The following is a 26,981-nucleotide window of genomic DNA, read 5'->3' as shown; positions in this document are numbered from 1 at the left end:
CAGGGTAAGATGGGCCCCTGGAAATCACTTCACTTTCGTATTTCAGAACGGTTACTGCCATCGATAAAGTACAGAACTGTGGAGGATCATCTCAGCAGAAAAAAGGTCAGATTATAAAACTTTCTTTTGTCATTTTTCAGAAGAAATTCATCATGTTAACTTGTGGAATATGAAAAGAAGGGGTGTTTTCACATTGAGTTTCTATTGCCAGTATTGCTTCCCTGAATTTTTAGTTGATGTATTAGCTAATAATTTTGATGTTGATAGAATATAGAGCTAAAAATATTTTACATCGTTCTATCTCCAATCAACATAATGCATGTGAAAAATGTTACCTCTTGGGTAGCTTATATATTTGCAGTGCTGCAAGAAGTACCAGAAAACCAGTGTACGAAGATAGAGAATTTAGCTCACATTGGCTAGCTCAGCATATTCATTGTTCTGATTTCACACCACAGTTATACATGGACAGGAGTATAACAGGGTCAGATCCCTGTTATTATTACTTTGGCCAGTTTCACTATCTTATGTGCAATGACTGATTTACAATCAGTCATGTCAGTGCACAGAGAAGTTCAAAATGAATGGTAAAATATTGCTGAATTTCTAATATGTAGGCAAAGTGTTGTAAATATTGTCAGAACATACTATGTTATAAAATAAAATTATGTCTTTCCTTGTCCTAGAAGTTTCTCAAAATGGTTTAAAAATACTAAGGAAGGAAGGAAAAGAGAGAGAATGGATTAGAGTTATTTCTAAAAATTATTATTTTTAACTTCAAAAACTTAGCCAAACACGTGGCTACAGATCTAATTTTAAAATAAAATTTACCATATGGGGGAAATTATTTATAGTATGGTTTATAATTAGAAGATGAAGGTATATATTTTGTCAACAGTTATCTCCTCTTTCTTGTAGATGAAAGTGCTCATTATTTTGAGATTTTCAGCAGCCATAGCCTTCACAGCTGTTTTCTTTTCTTTCCTTCAGATAGGCAAAGATACCCTCTTTGGTAAGTAACAGAAAAAAAAATACATGTTATATTTTTTTGTCGACAATTAGTGTTAAGCTGAAAATACGCTGGCACTGCAATGGCAGTTTAGATTAATCTCTATTTATGTGCAAAATCCACTATCGGGCTTCTGTGAGAATTATTCCATGTGGTTTTTTTTCAATGCAACACCATAAATTCACAAAGGAAAACTTTGTGTGTGTAATGTATCTTAATTATCTATTCTTTGACTAGGAGTGATTTTACTTTCTTAGCAACATTCATATATCAGATGACATGTTTACAAGCATGATTGCTGGATTTTTTTCCCAGACTTCCAATCACTACATTTTGTCATCCTGGGCTGGTCAGTTGCCATAGGATGTCCCACCCGGCATCCTGCTGCTGGCCCATAAGGGTGTACATCCTCTGTGGCACCATTTTCTGCTGGCAACCTTTGCATACTAGGGAGATTTTAGAGCATCTGAGATTGCAGTGATGCCTATACTCAGACAATGTAATCTTGCCATTTAAAACACCAGAGTTATTTTGTTTCTGTTCAACCTAAATCAGTTAGATCTAGCAGACTAGAAATATAACAGATACTGGATTGAATTTTAAGAGAATTGGGCAGAGACCAATTTTACATTAAAGTAGGGCAGAGATGATGAAGAAACAGGATTTCAATCATTACATTCTATTAAGTTATGTAGCTGTAGATATGATTCATAAGGGATGGTAATATGATTCCTTGGGAAGGTTTTCACCTGAAGTTAGTGTAGAATCACAAATAAAAGAAAATTTTATCCAAAATAAATTAAACAAAAAAATAATCTCCAAGCCATTACTTCCAATGGGAAATCGTTTTTGGACCATGACTGTGAAACAGGAGATCAGATCTATTTTCCATAGTGGATTCTCTGCTTGGAGCTTCCATATTAATTGTTTGGAAAGACATGGTCTAAAATGAGGCTGTGTTGTATGTTAATTAATACAAAATGAATATATATGGACTGTAATAAATGGAATAGATGGATGATTCTTTTTTATAGTAAGTTTTCTTTTGTCTGATGGGAACAACACCAAATAATGTTTATTAATGCATTTTTTGAAATACTGCATTGATACTGAAATCATACTTCTCAGTAGAAAAGGAACAGAGACAATGGAATTCAAGTATAGCAAGTGTATCTTATCTTTTAGATCAGAGGCTGAATCAATACCACATGATGAGCAATACTTTGAGCATAATATATTTCTTGGAGGTGAAACTCCTAAAAGTAATTAAAAATCATGCAATATAGAATTCTAAAATAATTAGCTGTTATATGGCCTATGAAGATCAGTCTTTTTTTTTTAATAGACTCAAAAAAATTTTCAGATGTAACAGAAATCTGAATGATAACCATAAATGAATCTTCTGAATATTTCATCATGCATAGGTGAAAAAGAGAAATAACTACTGTTCTACTCAGATGCTGAGAACATCTTTAGTAAAGTGGAGTAGAATTTTGACAGGAAAGATTACTTCCCATCGCGTATTACTTTTCCTTGAGCTGAGTGCTGTACTCAAAAAAAAAAGATCACAGAAATAGCACAACATGGACCACAGATAAAATATATCACCTAAAATTACACTCTACATAAATGATGAGCAATTGCACATAAATGGTTGCTAGCAATCTATTATTGTTTATGATGCATTTTCTAAGAAAAAATGGATGATCACACAAAATACAGATGGGAATTAGACCACTGGACTTTAAATATGACTGATTCACTTAATATAAATCTAGATGTACACAAAAGAAGAATAATATATGTTCTATGATAGCACTACACAAAATAGCACAGCTGAAGTATTCTTAGGTTCACATTTATCCTTCCATCAAACATAGGTGGAGAAATGTGAATAGGGCTTTCATGCATTGGTCAGATCCCAGAAGATCTTGGAGTTTGTTAATTATGCATGAATATGGGCATAAATTCTTCACGTGGCTCAGGCCAGCTCATATTACCTGTGAGGGAGACTGCTTTGTCCTATCAATCCAAGAACAGTTTAATGAAAAATACGTATGAGCGTGATTGCATACACAGAACACAACACATTGCAGCTGGACCTGTTAACATTTGGTACTACTTAACATGCACAGCTGGATTTATACTGGAAGAAATAGAAGGAAAATATAGTTCTTCAAGCCTTATAAATTAGGGAAGAATTTATTTACTAGCCCTTCCTTATCTTTCAGAAAGGTGAGAAGCCACATCATTAGTTTCAGGAACACTAAAATATGGAGATCATTTTAATGGGGAGAAGTTATACATAGTGTTATTAACCTCTATATTTTGTAAATGTAGTTATTTTATCAAGTATTTTGTTGAATAACATATTTGTCTGTCTTTCTTTTTGGTTTTTTTTCCCCTGTTGAGAAGAAACTGAAGATAACTGCATTACTGAGGCTATTGAAAAGGGCTCTAGTCTGGTGGATTATGCTGCACATTATACACTGAAAAGGTAAAAAAAAAATAGTGACAGATCTATTAGCAAAAAGCTTTCATAACAGAGAAGTTTGAGATCAGTGTTTCTTCAAGAAAACAGAATCATAGAATCATTTAGGTTGTGAAAGACCTTTAAGATCAAGTCCAGCTGTTAACCCACAACTGCCAATTACACCATTAAACCATGCCCCTAAATACCATGTTTATGATCATCTGAACCAACGTAACCTTGTGCATTATCGCCACATAATTCGCTCTCTTAAAATGTGATAAAAATAAGAAATATGAAAATAATTAAGAATATTTTTCTGATCTAAGTAACACATCACATTCCATTAACATGTGGCTCAAAAAATTGTAATTTTATGGATATTATGTATTTTTTAACATTATTTTTCTTTTTCCCTTTCTTTCCTCTTTTAACCGCAGCAGCTGAAAATTAAATCACTGATTTAAAACTTAAAAAAATTAAAGTACTTGATCTGATGGATACTGTTGTTAACCTTTGAATTTTTCATAGGCAGAACACTGCTAGTAACAGCACTCTGAGAACTGGTTATGTCTTTTGCATAAGTCTGGGGTTAATCCTGTAAGCAGCCAAAGGCTCGCGCTTTCAGCAGGGCATCAAAAGATGTGCATTAATCTCGCAGCTGTGGCACATGCTTTCCTGTCTTGTGGAATCAGAGCCACAAGTGTCTGACACCTGCATTAAGAGTTTCAGTCTCATGAGACTATCGCTTGTTTTAACGTTAACCAGCATGAAATACTTGGTCTTTCAAGTTACAAATTATCATTACCAGAAGTGAAAATGATATTTCTACTGTGCGCTTTTATAGACTTCAATTTATTGTGGCCCAGCTAAGTGGGGCAGTGAGAATTGTAAATATCATTAAGAAAACTCTTCTTGTTTTAATAAAGGCTTGTAAATGCACTCTGCACCTGCCTCTTAGATATTAGTCCTGGTCATTTGCAAATACAGAGGACTGAACTGACATCTAATCTGATCGTTGTATTGAGGAGTGAATGTGTTTAGTTGAATACTTTTTATGTCAGTCTAAAGTTACTAAGGCTTCTTTCCTTTGTAAGTTTAAGAATACTGTATACTTCAATGAAAGCTTTGGTCAGCACATAGGTTAAAAACAAGAAAAGAATGTATGTGACTGCATATTTGAGCTTCTGGAAGTTGTGGAGGTCACAGTACTGTGAAAACTCATTTTATTTTGGCTTATAAGTAACTGAAGGAAACTACAGTGCAATATGGATGAGGTCAATGCTGTCTTTGAGACTGAAAAGCTAGTTCTGAGTTGAAAAGGCAGCTCCTTTTTCAGGCTAGAGTAGGAAAACTCTTAGCTGTTTCATGCACAATAGTCCAACCTGATGTTTGCTGAATTCATGATCTAGGTGTTTGAACTGCAAACTGAGTCAAAATAACTGGATTTCTCCTGAGACCTCAGTCTGACCTTGAATTTTCATTAAAATAGAGAAGTACATTTCTTCACCTCAGCTGTCTAATATCATTACTTGAATTTTTGACTTATTGTTTGTGCTTTAGAAATTTGTGTTAGAATTTACTAGTTGTGGTAGAAATGACATCCCACGTTTTAAGGTCACATAGGTCCCAGTACAGTCCTGTGTGCTGTTCATGTCTCCCCTTACAAAGTGCTTCTCATGACTGTTTGCTAGTACCTGTTATTCCAATTGGCTTCTGGGTTTGTGAGTCTTTAAGAGCAGATGTTCATGGTTTTTATTGTAATATATTCAGTCATAATATTATTAATATAGCATAGATGGAACACAATGGCATTATCATCATTAAAATGAATTATTTGTGTTACAATGCCAATGGGAATCTAGGCAGTTTGGATAGGAGACTCAGAGCCATATGTCACCTGGGAGGTTATGACTGTCATCCAGTGCTACGTGCAAATACATTGATAGTTTACTACCAGGTGCACTATAAAACAAATTTTGAAAGTAATACTGGCTTGCAGGAGTTAACTTTAGTTACAGTAAATCTTGTTATAATAACAACCAGTACAAATTATTAAACTTGTACTAGCTTTAACTAATGAGTTTCAGAACTACTGGGAGGGGCCATGATTCCAGCTGTCCATTCTTTTTATATTCTGCTGAGTCTCTGCTTTTTATGGGTTTTAAGGTGTGGAAGATACTAAAGGTAACTCCAGAATGAGCAAGCTGTGCAAAGTGATAGTCTCGTAGGCCTGTGCTGCACACAGCTGCAAATGGTCATTATTTCTCCTGATAGAACTTTGTAATTAACTCAAAAAGACTGAGGAACTAGTTGTGTATAAGAGAGATGTGAATTATGTTGGTGGGTTAAATGGTGCTAGATTATTTGGTTTTAGCATTTTAGATATATAATTTTAGACTCCGGTTTCCAATTACCCTAATATGTTGAAGGTAAGTACAACTCTAATACAAACACAAAAGATTTCCTCAATCTATTTAAAGTCAGAAAACATTGACATTTCTAAGCATATTTTAACATATATTTTAGCTGAAGGCACAGTGTTCTTAGATTAAAAAGTATAGATGACAACCCTGAAAATACTTCAAGCCTTAAGAGCAGATTAAAGATATTTCTCATTATCTTCGTTCTTGTAAAATTACTTTTATTTTGTGTATACTACATTTGAACTCATTTTTTGCATGTTTTTAAAGAATCTAAATTGCAAACCCCACAATTTAAGATACTATTTCTGTTGGCTCCTATCTATGCCAACTTGAAAGGACCATCTGCAGAAGTGACCGTCATGGGATCATCTGTATGCAAAGGGAAGTGGAAAATAATTTCCAGTGTTCCAGATAAAAGTTATAGTTGCAGAAATTCACTAGGCATGATTATTAGTCAGTGCCAATCTGGTCTTAAAGCAGACTGGCCATGTACATACACATTACAGGAAAGAATAAATAGTATTCTTCATAGTTTTATAACTCTATCACTTTATGTTCTGCACAATGTCACTGTTTTGAGAGATCTCCTGAATGGTGACAAATATCTATGACATTAACTCAGGTTAGAAATCTCTAAAAAAGGTATTCAATAAATATAGTAATTTAATACAGAAAGAAATATCAGACTCAAAATATCTGAAGCTGAAAGAGAAAGTGTGTCTCATGCTGTGGAGAATTTCTTTAAGGGTTTGGGGAGTGTTATATACATATATTTCTAATTATGATCTGTAATGAGATTCAGTAACTGAGAGTCTGGCAAGCATAAAGAACATTCCGTCAAAATACCATGGTCTGCACTAGGTCACTTCCATATATTCTTAAACATGTATGGAAGACACTTCATGTCTGATTTCATGTTCCTAATAATGATACAATCACAGGTCATTCTATTAGCTTTATGGGGCTATTTCTGTATTACTAAATATTGAGACAGTTTGTAACTGACACTGTTCAGCTTCAGGAGTGTGTGTAAGAACTAGAAGGGACTAGCATGCATGCATGGAGTGAAGAGCAGGGTGTGGGTCAAACAGCAAATGTGGCAGAGGAGTAACAGCTGTGATAATCTTACAGTATCTGTGAGATTAGACAAAAGACAGAAAATGCCTCAGAATGGAATATGTCTTTTCCTTAAGGATTATGGTGGTTCAATTTTGGAGGTTTTCTGGGAGTGTGGATTACTTTCAATTCTTAGCTTCTAGCTAATTTTTGCAAATGTCTTTATTTAATCATTTGTACAGACATGTTTGCCTGTTCATATAAGTTGGGGTATTTTTAAATGATACATGACTGATATTATCCTCATGTGATGTTAAAATATTAAACCTGACTTCTTGCATTTAGTTATAACATCTTTCTTGTCTTTTAAACTGGGACACAGTTTAGGACTTTTAATACTTCAGATTGCCCATCAACTTCCTAATTGTGTATGGAAAACTGAAAAACATGATGCTGAGGAGCAAAATAGCTATTTTTCATAGTTCCAAGTGTTCTTGAGCTCAGCTTTTGAAAGGAAAGGAATAGTTTCTGTATAAAGAACAAATGAACAGGTTAAGGCTCTTTTCAGTCAACTAAGAACAAACCTGGCATCAAGAAAAGCCCTTGGAGTTGTATTTTCTTAATGCTTTTTATGTAAGCATGTTTCTAATTTCTCAAAATTTAACTGTTTGTTTTACCCAAATCAGAACGGTTGTTTCCATTTTAAATTTTTCTTGTGCTTTAAACAAGCCTGAGTGAATAAGACAACACAATGTTTTCAGGAAAATTGCATATCAAAATAAATCTGTGCTTCAGAGCAGCCTTTGGGGATGTCTGTGACCTATGACCATGTCTAGAAATGAAATAGGCTGGAGTGATTCTTACAAAGTTGCAGGAGTCAGTTTAGGACTTGGATCTTCCCTGATGCACTTTTCCCAAGGCTGCTCTGCCAATAAAAGGACAATGGTGATACAGCCCTTGGTAAGTGAAAAAATACATCTTGCAGTGAATTGCAGAACAGTTGAGAGGGATGTGGACACCATCTAGGACAGCGGGCCAGTTACATGACTCCTAGGTACTAAGGCATTTGTGAATCCGCCTGCAATGATTGAGATGGCCTTTGATATTAAATGTTACATGAAAGCAAAGCCTACTCACTTAGATGTGTCTATAGTGACAGTCCCATATTGTGACTATCCTGCATAAGGTCTTCCCAGACACTTTCTGCTGCCAGCTCTGTCTATCTGAATAGTTTCTATCTGATCCTAAAGGCTTCTTATAAGCTTAACTCTGTTGTGTATGTCCCATGAAAAAGCACCTTCCCTTTCTTTCCCAAATTTTCCTTGCAGAACAAGGCCAAAAAGTAGTCTTCCTCTCTGCTTTCTCAGCAGGCCCTTCAGACAAAATATACCTTAAACTAGGAACATATCCAACATCACAAATAGAGCTATGAGTAAGTTCTGAAAGGTTATATGTTAAAAAAAAAACCCTTCTGTGTTTTATCTCAATTATAGAAATATCGAAGGAAAAGGAATAACAACTCCCACCTTGCTGCTAGCTTTCTCAAAATTTCCTGAACAAGAAAGCCAAGATATTTCCGAAGCAGCTGAACGAATGGAAATGTCAATTCAAGTGCTAAAACAAAAACTTTGCCAGAAGCACAAACGTTCATTGCATCCAACTGGTAAATATACTATATTGACATTGGCAAAGAACCCTGTTGGATATCTTGAATATTGTCTTTTATATTAAAGTTGGGTTAGCTTCACTTTTATTTTACCTTTGGCAGGAGTACATATCTTGTCTGCACCCTGTGGCCAGGATGCCCTCTCTTTTGTTTTTAAAAGCACCTCACATACTCACTGTTTTACGTTTTTCTTTGCTGGAGTGTGGGCTGTGTTCCTACAGTTGAGGACAGTAGCACTATGCTATTGGCATCCTGTGAACTCATGACTGTATATTTGTATTGCCAATAAATCAGCTTGCGGATCGACAGTGTTGCAAGCTTGTTTACAGTGAAATACTTATCTTCCCCAGCACTTTGGGTTTAGTGCTTCTGGGAACTAGAATCTATAGATAAAATGATACAGTTTCTGTCGCTCTATTGCACTGGCGTTTTCAAATACACTTCCTCTGGACATTGATGACCTTAGTAATATCCCTCTTTTAAGAAAATACTTTTTTATTTCCAAAACTAATTTTATAATGCATTGCTGTTACACATTTATTTCCACTTTGTTTCTCTTTTAGATGTTCTTTTATGTTAAATGGAGAAAGAAAGAGAGATAGTCCAGAAAGTTCAATGGTATATAATTGTCTAAGTAAAGCAAAATTCTTGTTGCCATTAATTGGATATGAATTTCAAAATATCTGTCTGGTGTCTGGAAGGCTCAAAAATTCAGAAACATTGACTTTTTTCCCTGTAATTTAATTCTGTCAGAATTCAGAAACATTGACATTTTTCCCTGTAATTTAATTCTGTCAATTAGAGCAGCATGAACTGGAAAATTATAATTTGTATTCTCTGTCTTAGTATTATAATGTGACATTATTTTTCAAGATATGGAAACATTAGAGTGTTGTAGAAAAACATAAAGATCCACAGTTATGTTTTCAGGTTGTTTGTCCTTGCGAAAACATCTCACTTACTAAACTAATGGGACATTTCTAGAAATAAAAGTATATCTGTATCTATATGTGTGTGTGTGCATGCATATATTTATATATACATAAACACTCACACACAGAGATACAATTATTTTTCAGGTGGAGTAGTTTCCAAAGAAATCAAATTTCTAAAGCATATAAAAAGTGCACAAAACTCTTGTTAATTTTCAAAACTGAAACAACATTAACAGAAGGTGAATAGATGTTATACAGCCTATGTGGCATGACAAAGAGTTTTATGTGAATTAAAGAACTAATTTGACTTTAAGGGAAAGGTGTGCCAGTAAGACCCTGGGTGACAGAGTCTCTTGGGATATAGTCCTGAAGAGCCAAGGGGTCCACGCAGGCCTGGCATTCTTCAGGAAGAAAATCTTAAAGGCACAGGAGCAGGCTGTCCCCACGTGCCAAAAGATGAGCTGATGGGGAAGCAGACCAAGCTGGCTGAACAGAGAGCTTTGGCTGGAGCTCAGGGGAAAAAGGACAGTTTACCAGCTTTGGAAGAAGGGGCAGGCAGCTCTGGATGGCTATAAGGATGTCATAAGGTTATGCAGGGCAAAGATTAGAGAGATCAAAGCCCAGCTAGAAGTCAGGCTGGCCACTGCTGTAAAAATATATAAAAAAAAAATTTTTTTAAATGCATTAGAAACTAAAGGAGGGCCAAGGGTAATCTACATCCTTTATTGGATGTGGCTGGGAACATTGCCACAAGGGATGAGGAAAAGGCTGAGGTACTCAATGCTTTCTTTGCTTCAGTCTTTGATAGCAAGACCGGCTTCCCTCTGGGTACTCAGCCCCCTGAGCTGGAAGACGGGGATGAGGAGGAGCAGAATGCAGTCCCCACAGTCCAGGAGGAAACGGTTAGTGACTTGCTGCTCCACTTGGACACACACAAGTCTATGGGGCCAGATGGGATCCACCGAAGGGTACTGAGGGAGCTGGTGGAGGAGCTCACCAAGCTGCTCTCCATCATTTGTCAACATTCGTGGCTAACCAGGGACATCCCAGAAGACTGGAGGTTAGCCAATGTGACCCCATCTACAAGAAGGGCAGGAAGGTGGATCTGGGGAACTACAGGCCTGTCAGCCTGATCTCGGTGCCAGGAAAGGTTATGGAGCAGATCATCCTGACTGCCATCACATGGCACATGCAGGACAACCAGGGGATCAGGCCCAGCCAGCATGGGTTTATGAAAAGCAGGTCCTGCTTGACAAAACTGATCTCCTTCTACGGCAAGATGACCCACCTAGTGGATGAGAGAAAGGCTGTGGCTGTTGTCTACCTGGACCTTAGAAAAGCCTTTGATACCATCTCCCCCAGCATTCTTCTGCAGAAACTGGCTGCTCATGGCTCGGACGGGTGTGCTCTATGCCAGGTTAAAAGCTGGCTGGATGGCTGAGTCCAAAGAGTGGTGGTGAATGGAGTTACATCCAGCTGGTGGCTGGTCACACGTGGTGTTCCCCAGGGCTCAGTATTGGGGCCAGTGCTCCTTAAAATTTTTATCAACACTCTGGATGAGGGGATAGAAAGCACCCTCAGTAAGTCTGCAGATGATACTGAGCTGGGGTGGAGCATTAATCTGCTTGATGGCAGGAAGGTTCTACTAAGGGATCTGGACAGGCTGGACCAATGGGCCGAGGCCAGTTGTATGAGGTTCAACCAGGAGAAGTGCCAGGTCCTGCACCTGCGTCACAGCAACCCCAGGCAATGCTACAGGCTTGGGGAAGAGCGGCTGGAAAGTGCCTGGTGGGAAAGGGCCTGACGGTGCTGGTTGACAATTGGCTGAACATGAGCCAGCAGTGTGTCCAGGTGGCCAAGAAGGCCAACCTTCTCATATCAGAAACAGTGTGGCCAGCAGGACTAGGGAAGTGACTGTCCCCCTGTGCTCAGCACCAGTGAGGCCGCACCTCAAATCCTGTGTTCAGCTTTGGGCCCCTCACTGCAAGAGGGACTTGGAGGTGCTGGAGCGTGTCCAGAGAAGGGCGACGGGGCTGGGGAAGGGTCTGGAGCACAAGTCTGATGAGGAGCAGCTGAGGCTGAGGGAATGGGGTTGTTTAGCCTGGAGAGGAGGAGATTCAAGTGGGGGGGGGGGGGGGGGGGGGGGGGGGCGATTATTGCTCTCTACAACTACCTGACAGGACACTGTAGGCAGGTGGGGATCGGTCTCTTATCCAAGGTAACAAGGGACAGGACAAGAGTAAACAGCCTCAAGTCGCACCAGGGTATGTTTAGATTGGATATTACGAAAAACATCTTCACAGAAAGGGTGGTCAAGCATTGGAAGAGGCTGCCCAAGGGGTGGTGGAGTCACTATCCATGGAGGTATTTAAAAAATGTGTAGATATTCTGCTTAGGGACATGGTTTATGGATGGACTTGGCAGTGCTACGTTAATGGTTGGACTTGGTGATCTCAAAGGACTTTTCCAACCTAAATAATTCTATGATTCTACGACTCAATGAATAGCTAGGCAGCACAGAAACTAGGGAACTGATCTCTGAGGATATCTTTGAACCTGAAGTAACATGAAAATACAGCCATATCCACAGGTTTGGTATGAGTAGCTAGTATATAATGACGAGGTTACATAGCCACTCTAACAGCCCGTTTTTTCTCTGGTCTCACGCCTACCTTGCACAGGTTCTAGCAGCTCAGCAGAACATTTTGGGGTTTTTGAGCTGATTTGGCTCTTGTGCCTTTTTTGGTTTGTTTTTCTGGCTTACTTTTTTTGACTTGCTTAATGGAATAATGCAGCTTAGTTCGGAGTTGGATGGGCAGAAGTGATAGATGGTGGGGCTGCATGGCCTGCACTACCCAGTGGGGAGACAAAGGCAAGAGTTAGATGCTGCCTTTACCATTTTGTTTCAGTATGTGATGGTTACACTCAGTTTGAATGGCAAGACTTCTCTGAGTTCGGGAAGGATATTGCTACTTCTACCTTCAACCGGCCATACATGTGCTTACATACATGTGTGGGTAAGAGAGGGTGCCAGCTTTCTGGAGCTTAGACAAGAATGTGAGTTTGTCCCTCATCAGCAGAATGCTCACTGGGAAACCCATCTGGGATCACATTACAAAGATATTAATATCATGTTCTACTTGTATACAGCTCCCTGATTTTACCTAGCTTCCAAATTCCAGCTCATAATTCTGAGCCTCCTCCATTCTGTACTTAATCATATAGTCTGATGCAGTGTCTTTAAATTTCTGCATCTTTCCAGTCCCACATTTTTCCTCCTTGCTATGTAATTCCATTCTTGAATGGTATTTTTTACAGCTTTGTTGTAAGCACAGGGACTGGCCAAGAAATGTGACTACAATGCAGGCAAAGAAGGCAGCAGAGAGCAAGTTAAAGAAGGAGAAAAAGGAGCAGGTCGACCTCAGTTCTCAGCTATGGCTGGACTACTTCCTTCTCATTCTCTACATATCAGATAATAAAATGAGCTGTTCCCTTTAACCCTCTATCTCCTCTAAGTCCCTAAGACTGCCTCCTGCAGCACTTCTCACTAAGCACTCTTTCCCAGGAAGAGAGGAGATGCTGTAGTCGTAGCTGACAATAATGTCTTTTCTCCTGTATAGCAGTAAAGCAAATTACTTGTTTGGGTTCTTCCTTTCAGATCTCTTATCAGCTGATAGGCTCACTATGATTGCTAATATTTCTGGATGTCTACCTTACACGTTGCCACCAAAATGCCCAAACAATTGCTTAGCTAATAAATATCGACTCATCACTGGTGCCTGCAATAACAGGTATGTATGATTAGAATTGTTCTCTTAAAAATCCTTCTTTCTTATTCTTAAACTCAAGAAGCTCTGTATACTTTTTCTTAGAAAAACTGGGGGCAGAGGGTATCCTCAATCAGCTAAATTTGTCATCAACGTGTGTCTAAATGAGGTGCCTCTGAAAGCTCCCACGGGAAGAATCTCTTCATCTAAGCTTTGGTACACTAATTTTTGCAGACATGCCCTCCCTACGAAGGCTTCTCAGATTATATAAAGAACTTTAAACTTAGAGAGGACTGATTCAGTAGATGCTATTTTCTATATAAATTAAAAAGACTAAATTCTAACTCAACATTAATTTTTGACAGAATTGGATAAAATGATATTGAGCAGGAAAATATAGTTACTTCACGAGAAGCAGTAGCAAAATCAAGTAAATTCTCATTTTTTGTGTTTTCCCACAACCTTAACATTTAACAAACATGCATCTAAAAATTATGGGTGATATATTTATTTATATAAATATATGCTTATTGGCTATCTGAATGACTGTTATTTACTACTGTTACCTGCTTGTTACCTAATACATGCAGCAATTGTTTCCTGCAAAACCCAACATAACAGATGTGACTGTATTTTCAGACTCCTTCAATGCAATGAGGGTGTAAAACTGAGAATGAGAGTTGCTTTGAGTACAAGGGTAAATGATATTTATACTCGGCAGCCTTTGGATACATAGGCATAAGGTCACAAACTGAAAGGCAGACTGTAATATTACAAGTGAGGGGCTACAGAGCTGTAAATGAAAGGCCATTAGCGTTGCATAGGTTAAGGCATTCTGCAACATGGTGAATGAACAGCAGTAAAAATCTGCAGTTTTATTATTCAATCAGTCTGGTTTTATGAGATGAATCTGTTTTGCTACATCACAAGTAATTTGCAAAGAATGTGCCTGATAGTCTCTTTGTTGAAAGGACACAACCTGATATGCATTGATGTTATAAATCTAACTGTGTGGGTATCCATAATTTCCTGCAGGCACTTGCAGAGTTGCTTGGAATCTGAACTAACAGCTAGTATAATATTTGCACTGACAACTCCATCAGGGCTTGAATGCATTGGCCAAGGTACACGCAGCTGAACATAGGCACATGGCTAAAGCTCTTAATTTGCAGGCATGGCTGCTGTAGTCTTTCTCTCCAGAGACGGAGGGAAACATACTCTGCTGTGGGTAAGGTAAAACATCTTTTTCTCTTCAGTGACTTTGGTAATACTAGGATGTGTATAGGCATTTCAGTCTGGTTTCTAAACCTGGATAGAGTAAGTACAATCTATTGAGTCTGATTAATCTGTAATTACTATGTTCTACTTTGTATAGTTGTATGCTTGCACCAAATCATTGTTTAAACTCATCACTTGTATTTGGTGGTATTTTAGACTTTTTGCTCTAAGCATCTCTAAAAGGTGCAAGGCAACAAAAACCAAAAAAACCCCACCAACCACACACCAAAAAACCAAAAACACAAAGACTTTGAAACTAGCGAATCAGATCTTAAATTAGTATAAAACTCTGTAAGACCCTTGAAATACCTCAAGTTTTACTGAAATATATCGGCTTTAAAAGCCCATTATACTATAATGTAAACAGCATATTCTGTAATATAAGCCAGCTTCAAAGACTTCAAATGTTAAACAAAGTACCAGTCTATACTTTTCCTTGCTTTACAGCTGCCACTTCCAGGCAGAAAATATATCAGGATCTGTGTTGTATTTGCAATTTTAGTCACCCAGTTGGAATGTGCAGCTGTGCTGTAGATCAGTAGATGCTGCATTTCACAGGTGAAAATTAAACAAATTTCACAGTGGAGTTAATTGTTTACCTACCTACAACAAAAATCTATTTAAATCTATTTAAAAGTGTACATGGAATTTCTTTACATATGTTTTACTTCATCAGTTCACATACTTGGGAAATATCAGATAGATTACAAAGTATTTATTCCACAGCACTGAGGTTACTTGTTTGAGTGTGAACTCCCTAGAATAAAGGCAGAGCAGAATAGTACAAACATGGCCTTCTATTGACAATATCAACATAACATCAAACATTCCCAGCAGTGTCATTATCCATATTTACTAGTAACAGATATCAACAGAGTTTACTTTTCTTTCTGCCTGAAGGCATAGGTGTGGGTAATAAGCAAAATAAATGTACAACATGAGTCAAAAATTAAGAATAAGGGAGACAAAGTATATCCAAATAGCTAGTCCGCCCTCCTTTTTTTTTTTTTTTTTTTTTTTTTTTTTTCCAACTAACTAGCATTGATCTGTGTAGTTCTTAGTGCCTAGTGCGTGAAAGGGATTCAAAGGTGAAGGAATTACAGGTACTAAAGGAATGGCATCTCACAGTGCAATTAATCCCACCTAATCTTAGCTCTCCAAAGTAGTTAGATCTCTACTGCAAGGCTGCAAATTTGGCTGTTCCCAATAGTGAGAGATAGGATGAGATAACAGGATGGCACTCAGGACTGTCTGTCTCTTGCTTGATGGACAGATGCTTAGATGACTAGATTACATGTTGTATGCCTAATATTTGGAAGCTAGGAGGAATTTTATCTGCAGCATTTCTGTTTCATTGCTGTGTCATTAACTGTTCCATCAGGTAAGGACCTAATGCTTAGTCTGAAGCTCTAATACTGTCAGAGTTAGAGATATGAATATGGCTCACCTAGTGGAAAGAATGAGCAGTCCTGACTGAATCCATATAAGACTATACGACTTATTAGGAGGAATTGAGGTGTTTCTTTTAAGATAGCTGCTTCGCTTCAATACAAGCTAAGTGTTCAGTTCAGTGGCAGGCTCATTTTTCACAGAAGTTTTCCATGTTTGCCTGAAGTTATGTCCATGGTAACTCAGAGCCATGTAAAACATGACAAAATCCAATTATCAAATTGCCATATGGCATTCATTCTTTCTACTCAAAACTTAGGCAGGACATTCAAGTAACAATCAAAAGCCATAAATCTGCACAGTGAACTGCATCTTAAAACTCCACATTCCTTCTAAGGGAGCCAAAACAAAATCCAAACCGTGCAATTCCAGTATTCCACAAGTAAATGACAAGTCGCACTTCCCTTAAACAGAATGTATAGTAATCAGATTTGACTGCTCGATAAAACTGTATGGTACCAAAATCTCATTATTTCAGCTGCCCTGGATAAAAATCTTTTCAACTCAAGCAAGATTCCAAGACATTAACATGCTTAATGTAATAATAAAAAGACATGCGAGAAGGGTTTTACTAAAGTAGCATTCCAGTAATCTGCTAAAATATAAAAGCAATCAGGAGAAAAATCACTAGTTAAGCAGTTAAATTAACATTTCATTATTTTTAATTGAGTGAAATAGCACTACACTATGTGCAGTATTTTATGCAATTTCAATAAAGGCAAATCAACTGTAACTAATTTGAATGCTTTATTAAAGCATACTTCAACCTTCAAGTGTGAATTATTGTGAATAATTAAGTATATTACTGTACCGTATAGCTTGGCAAATTGAGCCACTTCAGTGTGCTGGAGATCAATGAAGTATTAATAAAATAATTGTTCCCTCTTTAGCGTCCCAATAGACATATAAATGTATGTTTTAACGCCATGTAGTTCTATTAACTGTCTGGGAATATTTCTTGTTCTTTTTGGCTTACTTTACAATTATGGTTAATGGGTACATTGCGAAAATGTATATATTTAACAATTATGAAATATGTTGAACAGGCCGTGTTAAAAAAACAACCAACCAACCAAACAAGAAGAACTAAAATGTCCTCTTACGAAAAATGCACTAGAAATGTTCATGGCAAAAGGAAAATTAATTGGGTCAAGCCCAAGACTCACCAACTATACTAATAAAAATCACCAGGAATCATTTACTGGCCCTCAAAAGAAGTATGACTTGATTCTTGCCACCTCTTAGACTTTTATCTAAACCTTTTCACTGCCTTTCCATCTTTCAGGCAGGCTGGCTTCAGGATGACAAACTGGCACGCACTAATCCCAAGGTGTGCCCGGCCAGGTGTTCAGAGAAATGTGAGTCAGTGTGAGCCAAAAACACACTGCAGTTAGTGTTTGCAACTTAAAAGCATAGTTCAGTGCATACCGGTGCTTGGGCTTGTGCACAGGCCCTCCCAAAGCTGCACCCAAGTAATTAGTATAGATGTAACCAGAGGGAGCATTGCTGCTGAATTCAGCAACACCGCCATCATTCCCCTTCCCTCAGTCCTTTCTCTTTGGATCTTGCTAAATGATTACTTCTGTAGGAGTAGTATCCATTTCCCTTTTAAGCTTTCTTCACCTTTATTCTAGGACTTCTTTCTGTTTTCTTAAATCTTGATTTTCTAGCTATTGCTCTAAGCAAACATCTTTTAAAAGATGCCAGCAAAGGCAGTTAAGTGTATGCCTGACCTTATGGGGAATGTGGTCACTATAAGGAAAACACTGTCGGGGCAAGTATTTCGAAGATGTCAAAAGGTAACCAACTTACATTATACACGTAATTAAGATAGTAACATTTCATTAGTAATTTAGTCCTTCTTTATTTTCCTTTCAAGTCAAACTGATGTTGGCATACATGAAGACCAGTATTGGATGCCTTTTCAAGGACTGTTACATGAATGTTTTATTGCAGTGGCATATTTCTCTGTGACTGATGATTATTTTGTATTATTTTATGTTTAGATTATTTTTCAGAAGATAAAGGTATTGTAAGTATATTGTAAAATATATAAAAAATATATTTATAAGATATTCTAAGGTGCAAGAATTTTGGGGGTTTGCTGTTATTGTTCTTTTGGGTTTTCTTTTTTTTTTCTTTTCCCAGGGAACATCCTAGATGGGGAGCATCCAACACCGCCTTGGCTAGGTGGCTTCCAGCAGCCTATGAAGATGGATTCAGCCAGCCTCGAGGATGGGATCCCAGCATCAGATACAATGGAGTCCAGCTACCCTTGGTTAGAAGTGTGCTGCGAAATCTCTTGAAACATTTACATTTGGCTATAACCGTACCTGCCACCACAGACTTCCATTTGCATCAGTAAATAGCAATCTCTTGAGCTCAGTTAAGAAGCTACTAGCTTTCTTAAAGCACAAGTTAAGCCAGCCAGATAGTGAGAGGTGCCCTGCACCTGGGCTGGGGTAAGCCTATGGAGCAGTGCAGGGGGACACTGACCACCCTGGGGGGCAGCTTTGCCAAAAGGGACCGTGGTGGAGTGCAGGCAGGGCATAAGCCAGCTGTGTGCCTGGCCTGGCTTGTTCCAGATGCAGGGCACTCAGCAGACTGCTGGTGGTGACTGCTCCGCCTAAGGAAGCGTGGTGCAGGGTGAATCTAATCAAGCCCCCTCATGCTGAAAAGGCTGTTAGAGAGAAGAGAGAGGTCTTCACAATGATGCACGCTGACATGGCAAGAGGCAACGGTCATAAGTTGCTCCAGGGGAAATTTTGGTTTGATACAAGGAAAAACAATTTGTTGTGAGAGCAATTACATGTTGGAATAGGCTGCCTAGACAACTGCTGGAATATCCTTCATGGGAAATACCCAAGAGCTGACTTGATGGGCTCTGAATAACCTGACCCCTGCTCTCAATAGAAAGCTGCATCGTGTGGTCTCCAGAGTTTCCTTCCAGCCTAGACTTTCCAGTGGTTTTATGATTCTTTGTTTCAATAATGGTGCCTTTGTTCAGGGAAGGAGAAGGGGTAAAACAGGGTTGGGTGTTAACTAAATAAATATAAAGCACATGGTCATGCTAGCATGCGCATGTGTGTACGCACGTATACCATTTCTCCTAGGTTAGCATACCTTAACAGAACAAGTATTACTGTCAGATCATAACTTCATTTTTTAGCTAGCCCAGGTTACTCAGCTAAGAAAGCATTGCCATATTTATGGATTTTAGCAGCTCATATAGTTAAAAAATAGCAGAGCTGCTATAGAGGGAAGTTTGAAGAAAAAATATTTGCATAGAGGACTGGGTGAAAAATTCCCCAGTGCAGTGTGCAATGATTTGGGCTGGATTTACTATTTCTGGTTTGTCACCATTGCTTTGAAACCTGACTTTTAATGGACTCAAAGTCTTGTTATTTTAACCACTGTATGTTTGATTAAGGATGAGGAAGAGAATTTTGTGTTAATGTCACCTGCAACTCATCTTAGTAAGCTGCAAAATTTAGTGCTTAAAGATGAAAACCTGACATTTACACAGGTAAATTTCCAGTAGATGGTACAAACTGCCTTTTTCTGGATTTATTAGAGTACATGCTTGTGAAGTAAAACACGAACAAAACATAAAACAAAACTACGTAACTGCACCAAAGCTGGTCATATCTAACCATCAGAAAGGTCCTCTGCTTTATTTTGAAGTAAGATAGGATAAAACTAGTTCCATAGATGTTTTTTCCTCATTTACATAATTATCTTTTTTTTTATACTTTTCGTTTTCCAACTATTTCCTTTAAAAAGCAGCATGCAAATACTGTGAAGGTGAGAGATAAGTGTGAGGGTTACTATAAACTAATATTAAAACACAGTGTAGGTGTGCAAGTTAACAGTGATAAGAAAATCTTGCCAACTGCAAGAAAAATTTTGTGCTTTGTGGTCACCAAAGCTATTAAAATATTATAGCAAGGCTTGGATTCATGATGATCTCTATGTATCTCTGGTCTTGACTATTTCAATATAAAGCCCGTTGCTCCTAAAAAGTCCTGTGTTGCCTCTGGTCCTTACCAGTTCTGTTTAACTGCATTTCCCTTCATTATATAGCCCTTATATTTATTACAGACTGTGACTTTATTTAATGTGCTGCCCTTTCAGTTGCTTGACTTCTAAGGCAGCTGCTGTATGTGAGGGAATATTTTGCAGCATGATCAAGGAATCTGAAAAATAGCAATAACCTAATAATCACTGACTACTGAGTTTGATGATTTTGCTTGGTTATATAGTATAGGCCAGACATGTAGCATAGATATCTCCATGCGTTCCCCATCAGAGCATCTGTATATCTATGCAGCTTTCACCAAAGTGCCTCAGAAATATGTCTGGGCTTCTACCTGCCTGAGAAAGTGAGACACAGTTTTCAGCTACCATGTGTTTGCAACTCATCTTTTCTCCTGGGCCGCGTAAGCTGTTCTGTTTATGTATGGAGCAGCCCAGAGCCTCGGTGTATCCACAGTGATTTGAGGTTGCCCAGCAAACAGAATCCATCTGTTAAAAGAGCATAAAACACCATAAATATAAATAAAACTTTTAGACAGTCTAAAAGAAATGTGTGGTTTTCAAAATGCTCTGGAAAGGAACAGATCAAAGGTACACTGTTCATTTGGCAAATGTATAGAAAAACTCAGCTGAAACATCTTTGAATCTGCTTGTGGCACCAGTATCTCAGCTCCTGAAGAGAAATAAGAGTCTGTCAGAGATTGGGGGTTTTTGGGGTTTTTTTTAGACAAACCATTACAAGTACTGTACAACTGGTGTTGGGGAGGGGGGAGCTTTATCGCTGTTCCACTTACTTTTTAGTGTTCTATCATTTTGTGATAAGTAAATACTACTTGGCACTGAAGGTAAATTAGCTCTTTTCCCAGGTTCGTGAAGTGACAAGAAAAATTATTCATGCATCTAATGAGGCTGTTACTGAAGACAACCTGTATTCTGATATTATTACGGTGTGGGGACAGTACATAGACCATGACATTGCATTTACACCACAGAGCACAAGCAAAACAACCTTCCTAAATGGAATGGAGTGCCAGATGACATGTGAAAAACAAAATCCATGTTTTCCAATAAAGGTAAGATTCTAAATTAACTTCTTCAAGAGAAATTCCAGGTTCTAAACAGGTGAGTAAAGTAAAACACATCAGTGATACACCTATACTGAAATAATTATAAAGCAAATTGACAGATAATCCAGAAATATCAGAGCAGACAGTGATAGAAAAATTGAAAACTAATGCAACTATTACATGAAACCTGTAGATATTGAAATTATTTTGTAAAGATAACAAAACTACAGCTAAGGTACTTAGTATAAATACCAAATTTTTCTTCCTTTCAGATTTTAGTTGCAGAGAAACCTTACGTGTGTGTGTGTGTGTGTCCCTTGTTATTGTTCTTATGCTTCAAGGTTTTGAGTTCCATTGGGGAAAATAGGGAAGTAGTCATAAATAATTCTGTTTTTAAACTGCCAGTCAGATAAAGTGAAAGGATCTTAACTCTACTCAGTGAAAGCAAAGATATTTCCAGCAGCTAATGCAAACTTTTGAAGAGAGCTATCTTTTCAATGTATGTATAAAATGATCTTCAGGGATTTGCTGAAACTTGCATCACCTCTTTGCTTTGAGTAGGTGCAAAACACGGATTCAAAGCTTGTTAGAGGGCAGAAAGAAGCATAAATTGGTAGAAATATAGGATGCTATATTCTTGTCTGGTTAATTTAGAAGTATAGTCATTATTTTGCTCAAAAACTTAAGTAGCGAAGTCAAACCAATTTTTTGTTTCTCAAAGCACAGCCTGTCCATCTCATGCTTCAGGGGAGCCCCATGGCCATTACTGACCTTGGACTGTTGCCCCCATCTCTATGCAGAGCAACCTAAATTACTTTCCTTAAGGTTGGAGCTTGATTACTGACCACCTTCACTATGCACTGAAGCCAATGTAGGGAGTAAGTTCCATCTGCATAGAAATACTCTTTTCCCCTTTACAAACCATATTTGATATCTAGGACATAGTGTCCTTTTGCATTTTGCCTCATCACAGTTCCATTAAACAGAAAGGAAAATATTTGGCTGACTGTAAATGGGACTGTATCAGGTCCTGTGCTGAAAGATGGCTCATCTTCCATTTGATGAGAGAATCTGCAACACAGGGAAGACTAAACAAAATTCATGACTGCCTGCAATTTTACCACAGGCAAGTAAATCTAGTCTCTCTCATATTTGGAGATATGGGGTTTTGAAAGTTTGCAAGCATAGCTTGAGAGTACTCAGAAATAGCACATATTTCATAAAGAATCATACTCTCGGGACACTGGGCGACTGACTAACTTGGTTTAGCCACAACAACCCCAGTTACAATGAGCCTTCCATAGTTCTGACAAAAATGCCTAGTTTACTGTGCCTCAAATTTCCATCTGGGGTAAGAAATTGTTTATTCTGTTTATGCTGTTAAGGAATAGCCATAGAAATGTTCCCATTCTCAAAGCCTTACCTCCCAAAGGAGACATCAGGGCGGAAGTCCAGTCCCTAACCAGCAGTGCTTCATATGATGTGATGAAGGACGTGGAGTGTGTCTCCGCCATATGAGACAATGTAGCTATGTATTGACTCCCATTTTAAAAAAGTAGTTTGCTGTAGATATAAACCAAAACGTTTTCAAAAGTTCATGTTTTGTGTTTATGACAGCACAATTAGTATTGATCTTAAGTGCAAAACCCCCACATTTTTTATTACTAAATAGATTTTTAAATTGAGAAGAGACTCATACTGTTGCCCATAATTTGAATCAAATGTGGATCACAGAGACCATAGAGGTCTAACTGAACCCTTCCTAGTTCAAGCCCGGAAATCCCATCTGCTTAAAATAGAGGTAATTTAAGGGATCTTCAAAAAAGGACTCCAAGACTATTATTCATGTGGTGGCAGCATTACAGTGCAGAGAGAATGAAGCTGCACAGATTACCATGGCATAGACCCACAAGTGCATCTTTCAGTGCTCTAAAAAATCCCACCCTGGAGCTGTGAAAAGATTCATCACAAAGGAATGCTCTTGAAGGCAATTTATGTGTACGTGTACTAAATCTAGCACTGAATGTAGCCTAGCAGGGGAATGGGATCAAGTCATACCCATGGCCACCTTTGGGAGTTAGTGCCTGATACTCAGAATGGCCGAGGCTGGGGGACTTAAAAAGATATTCAGACACAACTCTGTAAGTATTAGGTAAGTTTCCCAGCTTGTGGATTCATGATGTGATCACAGTCCCATGAATTTTTCAGCTCCATTTTGTTATTATTCTGTTGTTCACAGCTTAGAGGGACAGATATGAAGATGGTTGTTTGTTTGTATTATATATCTAGTATTTTGTGACTGGTTTTGTCAAAGGCAAAGAATAGACACTATATTTAAAAAAAAAAAAAAAAAAGAGGGGAGTTGTAGTTATTAGTGTGACCAGAGGAACTATTTCTTGAACACTGGGACAAAAAGCTATTACCCCCTACAACTGATCTTCTTCCTGAAATCTTAATTAAAGCTATTCACCTATTAAATATTTGGAAAACTGCCACAGTTAGTTTTATATGTTCATTTTGTATATGAAGAAACTGTGGCTGGTTTCCAAAGACAGTGAAATCAATAGCATATTATCCAACAAGGTAAACAGAGAGGCTGCAGTTTCCACTCTTGCTGTGTTCCTAGAACAGTGGCACCCAAGGGAGAATCCACCCACGGTAAAGGACAGCTGCACTTACAGACACATGGCCTCTCTGGGGGTTTCACCAGGGAGAGGAAGCTTCTGGCTGTGCAGATTAAAGAAGCTGTCTGGAAAATGTTCTGAGTCAGTGCAATTCAATGAAGGATTGAAAACTGCAGTAGCGCATTAATATTAATCACAAGTGTATGTCAATGATTCATAGGTTAGCAGAAACTGTTACAATTTTCTTTTCTGGACATTTTCATCATCAAGGCTATAGAATTTCACCCAGTGATTCTCACATTAAGCCTGTAGAGCCTGAACATTCTTTTTCTGTATCTTTTCAGAATCAAATAATGTGGAAAAAAAGACCCAACTAAAAATCACCAGCTTTAGTTTATACTTCTTTTACAGCGACCTGACACATGAAACAGGGTTGCAGAGATAACTTGTCATTCCTCAGATGATTATTTCAGGTTAGAGATGAGACATAATGAGGCATTAGAAAGACTTTCATAGAACTACTGACTTTATTCAGTATTAACTACATTGCTGACAATAATTAGGCACGGTGCATACACATAGTAAGATACAATCCTGAAAAGCTTTCAGATGGTTAGTTCAGGTACAAAAAAGTTGGCAAAGAAACAGAGCTGGAGAAAAGTGAGGTGATTTGCAAAAGGTGACATGTAACATGACGGGCTACTGTCTCAGCTACAAATGGATCAGTCAGTGTGCTCCCAACAACCAGAAAAGTGAGCCCCTGCCTTTTTCTTCTGTGCTTCAGAGGCAGCATCTCACTGTCAGATGGAGTCATTGACTCTCCTCTGAGATTCATGTCCACAAATAAGCATTCATGTTCTCCATATTGGCAAACTTTCGTAGACCATAAGTTAGGTTTTCTTTTAAGTCTACAGCAAAAATCCTTTTACAAGGTCATTTCCCACAGAAGGGGTTCACAATAAGAAAGATTTCTCTTTAGCTGAAGTAGCAGTTTAGACATTGTGGTACACTGAAACAATCAGTGCCTTTCATTTTCCTACACATAAAAGAATTTCACCATAAACAGGTTTGACTGTGCATATATAATAACAGTTCAAATCAATGTGCAGATATACTGGGAAAACTACTGTGGCCAGACAGGGTTTTGTTCTGAGTTTTTTCCCTCTAGAATTATGTAAGGCAGAGAAAAAAATCATATAAATATTATTCATTAGTTTTGGAAAAAAAAAATATGATTCTGTACGCCTTTCAGCAGAAAAGAGTCTTTTTTTTTTTTCTTCTCAGATTATTTTTTATGTCATTTGAATAGTGTAAGGAACCTCTCATTTGCATATTCAGCTGCTGGCTGCACACTACTTATCCCATGAAAAGGGAAAGGACTGCATTATGCAGTTCCACCAGTCCCTTAATGCTCATTATGGCTGTTTTTCTCCACAGGGGCACAGAATGGTTTGAATTGAAATTGCAGAGACAGTTAACTAAAGATTATTCTGTATGAACTTCATTCACTGTTGATATGTTTTGTTGTAAGCCTTGCTGTTTAACAACCTAATGGTGTCTCATATATTTTTTTTTTCCCCAGTGATACCTGAATTATTCCAGGTTTTGCTGATAACTAGAAGCAGGAGGCACTCAAACACATACAGTGCTGTGGCTGTCAAGTGCAGGTATTTGTAGCATGAGATGAGCTTCCTGCTTACATTATCAGCTAAAGGGAAAAAGAAGCCACACAAATAGCAAAACACTTAATAATAGAGACAAATACTAAAGAGAAAACACCAGACAGAGAAATTACTGATTTCAGAAATCAGTGAAAGAAAGAAAAAGAAAATGAAATTACATATTTCCTTCAAAAATAACCTACTCTGACTTGCTAAAACTTAGGCAGTGAAGAAATATTGGTAGAATTTCTTTACCAAACTAAACTTGAAAAACAAATTATACCCTTTCTTAACCTAAACGCTTCATTGGTATCCATCCCTATTGTCATTAGGTATCAGAAGTAAGAATATTTTACTTGGTATAATAAATGAGGTAACGATTTTTTTTAGGATGCTCTTGAATTCCATTCCGAAGTTGCCTTGTTTCTTTCAACCCCGACTTAATGACTATTCTGTCTTCACAGACTGATCCTATATTAATAGATGAACGAAGAAATTTCATCATTTTGTATAATATATGCAGTGTTCCCTGTCTTCTGCCAGACTTCTGAAACATGTAAGGCAAACAGATAGAACACAAATAAGAAGGGTTAGCTCAGGTGTCTACACAAAACATTTATTTTCTCTTAGAGAGATGTTTGAAGATTATTTTTTTCTGGGATATTTCAGCAGCTTTAGTAAGTGTTATCTGTAGCTACTTCATGTTGGTCAATTGATAAGAACACCCTAGATTTATATTCCCTCAAACTCATACTCCATGATTGTTATAACACTTCTAGTTGAGGTCAATCTTTTTTAAACTCTTTGAACCGACAGACTGTTATGTCTCATTGTTGGTGCACAATGCAGTACTGTTCAAATTCAGAAATAATGTGCTTTTCAGAAAAAGAATGTTCATAAAGCCAAATGTGCATTAGACAACACAGAGAGATTTTAATAATTTTTAAAGAAGACAGTTTTTGTTTTAGTGATGAACTCCATTCTTTGAAATAGACTTGATGGTCTGAGCTTTTCCCTTGGATATCCTAAAAGGCAAATAAAACCTTTCTTCCTCTTCCTTTTTTTCCTCCTTCAACAAGTCTGCTGCCCTCCCCACATCCAAAGTTATTCCGGAATTATTCTCAGTGCTCTCCTGTGAGAAACGTTCTACCTGTCTGGTTTGGGCTTTATTCTCTCCTAATACTCTTACCTGTATCCCAGGATCTCATTTGATGATTCCCACATGTCTCTCTCATGCCCATTACCTATGTTTGGAATAGCTGACCAAACGCCAGGCTGGTTCAGCCTATATCCTTGCTGACTAGCACACACATGCTGGGTTAGTATTTGACCTTGGTCTCTCAGCTGTGTGCAAATGAAACTGATCAAGGACTGGGAAGTCTTTCATTTGGCAAAGGTTGTGAGAAGCCTTTGCTTTTTATAAAGATAGTCAGAACTTCATACTTGTAAGACACTTGCTGTACAGTGATCTGGGGGAAGTATTGTGGGGGGCTGGCAGAAAGCAGAGTGAATAATTACAATATGACTTTTTTTAATTA

The 26,981-nt window shown here is 37.9% G+C and overlaps 1 protein-coding gene across 1 annotated transcript in view; it reads left to right on the top strand.

Annotated features, from left to right (window-relative positions):
- The first annotated feature begins 918 nt into the window (after positions 1–918).
- Positions 919–26,981, top strand: part of TPO (thyroid peroxidase) — a 46,357-nt gene continuing 20,294 nt past the window's right edge. The window contains exons 1-6 of the mRNA XM_037392139.1: positions 919–1,012; positions 3,425–3,506; positions 8,455–8,624; positions 13,221–13,353; positions 18,205–18,334; positions 20,958–21,164. Of these exons, the coding sequence (XP_037248036.1) occupies positions 919–1,012; positions 3,425–3,506; positions 8,455–8,624; positions 13,221–13,353; positions 18,205–18,334; positions 20,958–21,164 (816 nt within the window). The remainder of the gene's footprint in view (positions 1,013–3,424; positions 3,507–8,454; positions 8,625–13,220; positions 13,354–18,204; positions 18,335–20,957; positions 21,165–26,981) is intronic.

Source organism: Falco rusticolus, chromosome 6, assembly GCF_015220075.1.
Source record: "Falco rusticolus isolate bFalRus1 chromosome 6, bFalRus1.pri, whole genome shotgun sequence".
Taxonomy (NCBI): Eukaryota; Metazoa; Chordata; class Aves; order Falconiformes; family Falconidae; genus Falco; species Falco rusticolus.
The sequence above is the reverse complement of the archived record's forward strand: the minus strand, read 5'-3'. Positions and strand labels throughout refer to the sequence as shown.